This window comes from Hylobates moloch, unplaced genomic scaffold, assembly GCF_009828535.3.
Source record: "Hylobates moloch isolate HMO894 unplaced genomic scaffold, HMol_V3 SCAFFOLD_20, whole genome shotgun sequence".
In the NCBI taxonomy this organism is placed as follows: domain Eukaryota; kingdom Metazoa; phylum Chordata; class Mammalia; order Primates; family Hylobatidae; genus Hylobates; species Hylobates moloch.
The window spans coordinates 35,770,245-35,778,836 of NW_026652295.1; the positions used below are offsets into that span (position 1 = coordinate 35,770,245).

General features: G+C 52.6%; 1 protein-coding gene across 1 annotated transcript; it reads left to right on the forward strand.

Annotated features, from left to right (window-relative positions):
• The first annotated feature begins 413 nt into the window (after nt 1-413).
• Nucleotides 414-5,669, forward strand: PIM1 (Pim-1 proto-oncogene, serine/threonine kinase). The gene is made up of 6 exons (XM_032140742.2): nt 414-933; nt 1,050-1,156; nt 1,259-1,309; nt 1,402-1,768; nt 3,271-3,447; nt 4,211-5,669. The coding sequence occupies exons 1-6, from the start codon at nt 852-854 to the stop codon at nt 4,366-4,368; spliced, it is 942 nt and encodes a 313-aa protein (XP_031996633.1). The 5' UTR covers nt 414-851; the 3' UTR covers nt 4,369-5,669.
• The last annotated feature ends 2,923 nt before the right edge of the window (nt 5,670-8,592 follow it).

Genomic DNA, 8,592 nt, shown 5'->3' on the forward strand with positions numbered 1-8,592 from the left:
ATTGTTTGGGTTTGAATCGATACGCCCCTCCCCATCCTTCCTCCCTCGCGGCCCTACACCCAGCTCCCGCCTCCCCTCACGCCCCGCGCCCCTCCCCCTCCATTTTGGCGCCTTTTCCTTCCCGCCACGTCGTGGCGGCGTAGAGACCATTCTGACCGCGAGAGCGGGGCGGGGCGGGGCGGGGCGCGCCGAGTTATGCAGATCAGTCGGCTTCTGGTTGGCTGGAGAGCGCCGGCGGGGGCGGGGCCGGGGCGCGGCCACGGAGCGCGCGGGGCGGAGGCCGAGGGGAGTCGCCCAGTCCCGCCGCTTCCCCACCCCCTCTCCTCCCTCGGCCGGCCCGGCAGCCCTGCTCCCCGCCTTGGCCTCCCGGAGAGGCCCCGCCCTGTCCCCGCCCGCCGCGCCCTCCCCGCGCGCCCTCCCCGCCGGCGCGCTCCTCCCCTTTACTCCTGGCTGTGGGGCGAGCCGGGCGTCTGCTGCAGCGGCCGCGGTGGCTGAGGAGGCCCGAGAGGAGTCGGTGGCAGCGGCGGCGGCGGGACCGGCAGCAGCAGCAGCAGCAGCAGCCACTAGCCTCCTGCCCCGCGGCGCTGCCGCACGAGCCCCACGAGCCGCTCACCCCGCCGCTCTCAGCGCTGCCCGACCCCGCTGGCGCGCCCTCCCGCCGCCAGTCCCGGCAGCGCCCTCAGTTGTCCTCCGACTCGCCCTCGGCCTTCCGCGCCAGCCGCAGCCACAGCCGCAACGCCACCCGCAGCCACAGCCACAGCCCCAGGCATAGCCTTCGGCACAGCCCCGGCTCCGGCTCCTGCTGCAGCCCCTCTGGGCACCGTCCCTGCGCCGACATCCTGGAGGTTGGGATGCTCTTGTCCAAAATCAACTCGCTTGCCCACCTGCGCGCCGCGCCCTGCAACGACCTGCACGCCACCAAGCTGGCGCCCGGTGAGAGCACCTCCCCGCCTCCGGCCCGGGGATGCGGGGCGGCGGCGGGGTCTCCTGGCTGGGGAGCTGGCGGCTCGCGGGCCGGCACTGAGTCCCCGTGCCTCCCCCTTCCCTAGGCAAGGAGAAGGAGCCCCTGGAGTCGCAGTACCAGGTGGGCCCGCTACTGGGCAGCGGCGGCTTCGGCTCGGTCTACTCAGGCATCCGCGTCTCCGACAACTTGCCGGTGAGTGGGCGCCTCGCGGTGGGGAGGGCGCGCCGGGCGGGGGGCGCACGGGCGTGCTTTAGCCCGGACGAGGGGACCTGACGGAGACTCTGGGGCTTCCAGGTGGCCATCAAACACGTGGAGAAGGACCGGATTTCCGACTGGGGAGAGCTGGTGAGTGCCCTCCAGGAGCGACCCCCAGGATGAGTGGGTGGGGTGAGGGCGCCCCCGACTCCCGCCCTAACGCGGCCCCCTCGCCCCTGCAGCCTAATGGCACCCGAGTGCCCATGGAAGTGGTCCTGCTGAAGAAGGTGAGCTCGGGTTTCTCCGGCGTCATTAGGCTCCTGGACTGGTTCGAGAGGCCCGACAGTTTCGTCCTGATCCTGGAGAGGCCCGAGCCGGTGCAAGATCTCTTCGACTTTATCACGGAAAGGGGGGCCCTGCAAGAGGAGCTGGCCCGCAGCTTCTTCTGGCAGGTGCTGGAGGCCGTGCGGCACTGCCACAACTGCGGGGTGCTCCACCGCGACATCAAGGACGAAAACATCCTTATCGACCTCAATCGCGGCGAGCTCAAGCTCATCGACTTCGGGTCGGGGGCGCTGCTCAAGGACACCGTCTACACGGACTTCGATGGTGAGCTGGGCCCGGGAGGGAGCTGCCCAGGTGACTCGGCCCGGCCCGGCCCAGCCCGGAGGCCTCGGCCAGTCTCCCGCGCCAGCCTTTTGTAAAGGTCATTGGGCCGCCTGGCTCGATGCCAGCCGGGGTGGGACGCAGGAGAGCCTCCCAGCGTAGTAAAGCCGGGGATTTGCAGCCAGCTGAACCTGTAATGTTTCTGGCATGATTTTATTCTTCAAGTGGAATTCAGTTAGTTCCAGGCTTTCCCGATGAATAAGAGGTTGTGGGCAACCGGCGGTAGCCCAGATTTTTCTAAAGTCTGACCCAGTTTCCCCGCCAGTAAAAGGATGGGGGCGGGGGAAGAGGTGGAAATTGATGCCGGTTTTGTCATTTTTGTTGTCTTATAAGGGAGTTAGTTTTCTGTATGGTAGTTTTAGAGCTGCAGTTCTTTCCTCCTTTCTGATCTAGGGAAGGTTAAGGAATAGGAACTACATTATTACTGGTGGCTTTTTTTTTTTTTTTTTTTTAGTGTTATGGGGTGAGAGAGGAATGAATGTTGTGAAATAAGATCTGTCGCTGGTTTGAAAATTAGTTGGGTGTCTCCGCAGAGAGGATGAAAACCTATCCTAGGGAGGGGCTTGGAGCGGGTTCTTTCAGAAAAGAAGGAATGGAGAGCCTGAGATCAAAGCTGTGAAGGGTGGGTCATCATCTGAGCGGCTTAACCTAACAAACGACAGCCTTTCAAAACTTGTGACTCGGGCTTGTGGTTTATGTTTATTTGCCCTTGGAGGACGCTGGGTTGGGCTGCATTTTTTGTATTTAACAGTTAATGGCTGGCCGGGTCCTCCCATGTTTTTTCTTTCAAGTCTTTGCTGCCCCCTGGTGAGCACCAGCGGCATGGCACCTCCTTTTTCTTTTACTACCCAAAGTTTGTAAACAGGAATCACGTGGTCTGAAACCAACCCTGCAGCTCTGTCTACCTTTCCTCTAGGGAGGAAAGGGTGTGGGTGTCTGCTCCTGCGCGCATCGGGCGGGGAGGAAGGCCTCTCAAAGGGCACCCTGACTTAGGATGTTGTGCAAGCATCCTTACTGGGGTCCTGTTGGCCACGAGAATCTCACCCGGGGTTCCTGGGCAGTGGTAAATGCAGTTTAAGGATAGTCTATGAGATACCTTTCTTGGTTGTGCAGACACGCGTCCCTTCATCCTTCCGCAGGCGGTCCTGCCTCACAGGTTCTCAAGTTTTGGGTCTGCAGCCAGCTGTGTTTGTTAATTGGAGCAGTTTATAAAGAATTTCAGTTTATGCTTTGGGCTAGCAGAGAGGTGGGTAATGCTTTGGGTTGGAGAGATGCCATAAGCTGCGCCTCCACTCTCCTTAGCCCAGGGGGAAAAATGGAGTTCACCCAGCTCCTGAGAGAAGGGATTTTTTTTTTAAAAAAGAAAGAATTATATATACCACCTAGTTTCTTTGTGCTTATTTTTGCTGAAAGTGTGTTTTCTCTTCTATTCCCTTGGCTCACAGGGACCCGAGTGTATAGCCCTCCAGAGTGGATCCGCTACCATCGCTACCACGGCAGGTCGGCGGCAGTCTGGTCCCTGGGGATCCTGCTGTATGATATGGTGTGTGGAGATATTCCTTTCGAGCATGACGAAGAGATCATCAGGGGCCAGGTTTTCTTCAGGCAGAGGGTCTCTTCAGGTAACTGATGGAAACCCCTGGCCATGGGGTTATTGGTCTTCATGGGGCTGTTAGTCTTCATGGGACAGTCATTGAAATTCTGGAGAGCTTCACTCTCCAGTAGATTCCATGACCCTTGGCTTAGAATTGTAGGTGAGTGATTTACACTTGAGATGGCCTCATAAATCACATGGTTTGCACTTGAGCTTTCCTTGGGAGGTCAGAGGAAGAGCCTGTGTGAGCATATTAAGGAGAAAAGACAATCTGGCTTCCCCAAAAAGTTTCTTAAAGGTACCAACAGAAACCTGATAACTACTGGCTATTTTGCCTGGGAGTAAAAAGTTAAAAGCTCTTTTAGCATCTCCTTTAAGGCAGCAGCTCCAAATATTTTGGTACCAGTGACCTCATTGTGGGTGGTGTTCGTGTTTGTAAGTTGGTAGGTGAATTGAATCACCTCATCATGCTCAGTGGTGTCTCATCAAAATCTCTTGTCATCATCCTTCCTATTTCTGATGAGTGGGTGTTGTGGGAAAGGCCCCCACTATTGAAGTTTGAAAACCACAGGTTTAAGAGGGGAGTCAGTTTTTACCTGAAAGCAGACTGGAGGACCCAGATATTAGTCAATACTTTCCCATTGAAGGGTACCCAGCAGAGTGTTCTAGAAAGTGCTTGGCCTCCCTGGGACCACAGAGTTGTGGGCCTCTGAGAAGCAAATGGGGAAGACCTTTGCAGTGTAAAAACAAGTTGAGTCATTCATAACCTCTGTCTATCCTCCTTTCTGCAGAATGTCAGCATCTCATTAGATGGTGCTTGGCCCTGAGACCATCAGATAGGCCAACCTTTGAAGAAATCCAGAACCATCCATGGATGCAAGATGTTCTCCTGCCCCAGGAAACTGCTGAGATCCACCTCCACAGCCTGTCGCCCGGGCCCAGCAAATAGCAGCCTTTCTGGCAGGTCTTCCCCTCTCTGTCAGATGCCCGAGGGAGGGGAAGCTTCTGTCTCCAGCTTCCCGAGTACCAGTGACACTTCTTGCCAAGCAGGACAGTGCTTGATACAGGAACAACATTTACAACTCATTCCAGATCCCAGGCCCCTGGAGGCTGCCTCCCAACAGTGGGGAAGAGAGACTCTCCAGGGGTCCTAGGCCTCAACTCCTCCCATAGATACTCTCTCCTTCTCATAGGTGTCCAGCATTGCTGGACTCTGAAATATCCCGGGGGTGGGGGGTGGGGGGGGGGTCAGAACCCTACCATGGAACTGTTTCCTTCCTCATGAGTTCTGCTAAATGCCGCGATGGGTCAGGTAGGGGGGAAACAGGTTGGGATGGGATAGGACTAGCACCATTTTAAGTCCCTGTCACCTCTTCCGACTCTTTCTGAGTGCCTTCTGTGGGGACTCCGGCTGTGCTGGGAGAAATACTTGAACTTGCCTCTTTTACCTGCTGCTTCTCCAAAAATCTGCCTGGGTTTGGTTCCCTATTTTTCTCTCCTGTCCTCCCTCACCCCCTCCTTCATATGAAAGGTGCCATGGAAGAGGCTACAGGGCCAAACGCTGAGCCACCTGCCCTTTTTTCTGCCTCCTTTAGTAAAACTCCGAGTGAACTGGTCTTCCTTTTTGGTTTTTACTTAACTGTTTCAAAGCCAAGACCTCACACACACAAAAAATGCACAAACAATGCAATCAACAGAAAAGCTGTAAATGTGTGTACAGTTGGCATGGTAGTATACAAAAAGATTGTAGTTGATCTAATTTTTAAGAAATTTTGCCTTTAAGTTATTTTACCTGTTTTTGTTTCTTGTTTTGAAAGATGCGCATTCTAACCTGGAGGTCAATGTTATGTATTTATTTATTTATTTATTTGGTTCCCTTCCTGTTCCAAGCTTCCATAGCTGCTGCCCTAGTTTTCTTTCCTCCTTTCCTCCTCTGACTTGGGGACCTTTTGGGGGAGGGCTGCGACGCTTGCTCTGTTTGTAGGGTGACGGGACTCAGGCGGGACAGTGCTGCAGCTCCCTGACTTCTGTGGGGCCCCTCACCTACTTATCCAGGTGGGTCCCGGCTCCGTGGGTGGTGGGGAGGGGCATTGCTGACTGTGTATATAGGATAATTATGAAAAGCAGTTCTGGATGGTGTGCCTTCCAGATCCTCTCTGGGGCTGTGTTTTGAGCAGCAGGTAGCCTGCTGGTTTTATCTGAGTGAAATACTGTACAGGGGAATAAAAGAGATCTTATTTTTTTTTTATACTTGGCGTTTTTTGAATAAAAACCTTTTGTCTTAACTCGTGGCTTCTTCTAATCGTTGTCTGTGCAGAGGCATTGCTAACCTGCATTTATTGAGCATTTGGTATGTGCCAAAGAATTGTAGGAGGAGAAAGGAATTTTCAGCCCAAATCTGGCTTCCTTCAGCATTAGGATTTCTGGGATACTCACCTTCCCAAAACGAATGTGTGGTGAAGGGGTAGGACCAGTATTGTCAAGACTTGGGCAATATCTGGCATGGGGGCCTAATAACCTTTTCCAAATTAAAATTTTAAAGCTATGCAAATAGGATAGATGTGACAATTTTCAAGTGTTCAATAGCCATTTATGGCTAGTGGCCACCTCATATAAAACATCATTGCAGAAAGTTCTATTGGACAGGGCTGATCTAGAGATAACAAATACATACCTATTACCAAACTAACCATTGAAGCTTTTATCAGTTGTCTCCCACTGATTGATAGTAAAGCATTTTGAGCATGTCCCCTTGGTACATGTTAAGTTTATTGAAAAACTGTTGCCTATATTACTCAGTTCCTGATTCAAGTTTCCTTTGCCTTTAGTGTGAGGTTTAGTGTTTTTTTTTTGAGACTGAGTCTCTGTCGCCCAGGCTGGACCAGCCAGCGTGCCTCTGCCAGTGGCACGATCTCAGCTCACTGCAACTTTCACTTCCCGGGTTCAAGCAATTCTGTCTCAGCCTCCTGAGTAGCTGGGATTACAGGCGCCTGCTGCCACGCCCGGCTAATTTTTGTATTTCAGTAGAGACAGGGTTTTACCATGTTGGCCAGGCTGGTCTCGAGCTCCTTGACCTTGTGATCGCCTGCTTCAGCCACCCAAAGTGCTAGGATTACGGGTGTGAGCCATCGTGGTCCGCAGCCTTTTTTTTTGGAGATGGAGTCTCTCTCTGTGGCCCAGGCTGGGGTGCAGTGGCGCAATCTAGGCTCATCGCAAGCTCTGCCTCCCAGGTTTTAAGTGCTTATCTTGTCTCAGCCTCCCGAGAAGTTGGGATTACAGGCATGCGCCACCACGCCAGCTAATTTTGTATTAGTAGATACGGGGTTTTGCCATGTTGGCTAGGCTGGTCTGGAACTCCTGACTTCAAATGATCTTCCTGCCTTGGCCTCCCAAAGTGCTGGGATTACAGGCATGGGCCACCGCGCCCGGCCTAGTCTTTAACAATAGTATAATTTATTATGTAGCATAGAAAAAATAATAGATTGGTGTGGTGACACTAAAGTCGTGACCAGATAAGACCCGGTCTACAAAAAATAAGTAAAAATTAGCTGAGCATGGTGGCATACACCTGTAGTCCTAGCTATGCAGGAGGCTGAGGCAGGAGGATCGCTTGAACCCAGGAGCTCCAAGGTTGCAGTGAGTTATGATCACACTATTGCACTCCAGCCTGGGCAACAGGTAACCCTGCTTAAAACACACACACAATAGTGGATGGGTAGAAATGTGAGTTTGACTTAAGTTTTCCCCCTTCTGATGTGTTTGACAAAGGGCTAATATTGGGAGTAGGTGAAATGTTAGCTCTGCCATTTTCTTACTGCTTATTCTAGAATAGTATTTTTAGTCCATGGTTTCTTTGCAGGGATCTGTTTAATAGGCCGTTTGTCCATTTTGTGTGAGTTTAGTTAAACTGGATGGCAAGACCCATGAATCCACTTTGTACGTGTGGCCTGAATACATCCTGATATTTTGAAAGCACACTGGAGTGCCATTGTCAATTCATATATTAAGTATTGGTAAATGTTGGTTTCTTGTTTCTTTATAAATATCCACGGTTATAATACTCCCTCCCTGGGGGTCATCATGCTCCCAACCCTCAATGCATCCACACGCCCTTTGGACACTGGCCCATATGTACCCTCCAGGTTGCTGGAGGGTGCAGACCATAATACCCCTCACTCCTCGTTGGGTTCTGGTGTGTGTCTACTCAAGCTTAGACTAGACCCCATACCTCAGCTCAGCCCCCATGTGGCTATAAAGAGGAAGGAAGGATGTCTTGGTTCTGGGGGGCTGGTTTTCTGAGGTTCCCCTTTTCTCTAATCTCTCCCATCCCCCACACAACATACACACACTACCAACATCTTGGAGCCTGAGGGTTACATGCTTCATCCTTTCCAGTAAAGCTGACACTTGGATAATTAAAAGTTGCCGCAAACTATTAAGGAAACCAGGCAAGGCCCCACCCTTCTCTTTCTCGAAGTGAGTTTCTGGCAGTTTCCCCATCTAATGAGACTGCTGGGGGGGAATGGAAGAAAGTATCTCTGAATAAAGACAGATCGCGCCCCTGTTGGGTGCAAGATATTAAGAGTTTTAGGGGGAGGGTGAAAGGTCATATTTAGTCTCTTCTCAGGGGCAGTTTGACATCTAGCGTGGAAAGGGAATCAGATAACTAATAAGTCCGTGGGGGATCAATGTCATGGCCAGAGGAATATAGACAGCAATGGTTAAAAGCATTGACTTGGGAATCGGCCTTGAGCTTACTTTTTTTTTTTTTTTTTTTTTTTGAGACAGAGTCTCGCTCTGTCGCCCAGGCTGGAGTGCAGTGGCGCGATCTCGGCTCACTGCAAGCTCCGCCTCCCAGGTTCACGCCATTCTCCTGCCTCAGCCTCTCCGAGTAGCTGGGACTACAGGCGCCCGCCACCACGCCCGGCTAATTTTTTGTATTTTTAGTAGAGACGGGGTCTCACCGTGGTCTCGATCTCCTGACCTCGTGATCCGCCCGCCTCGGCCTCCCAAAGTGCTGGGATTACAAGCGTGAGCCACCGCGCCCAGCCGCCTTGAGCTTACTTCTCTAGAAACCTTGGGCAAGTTATTACACCCTCTAAAACTAATCTCTAAACAGAGATACTCCTGGACTGGATTATTAGAAGACTGGGTTAAATAACAGATATACTTA

Coding starts and splice junctions, on each gene's coding strand:
- PIM1 (XM_032140742.2), top strand. CDS start 852: ATGCTCTTGTCCAAAATCAACTCGCTTGCCCACCTGCGCGCCGCGCCC. Junction 1,157..1,258: donor GCGTCTCCGACAACTTGCCG/GTGAGTGGGCGC, acceptor TGGGGCTTCCAG/GTGGCCATCAAACACGTGGA. Junction 1,310..1,401: donor TTTCCGACTGGGGAGAGCTG/GTGAGTGCCCTC, acceptor TCGCCCCTGCAG/CCTAATGGCACCCGAGTGCC.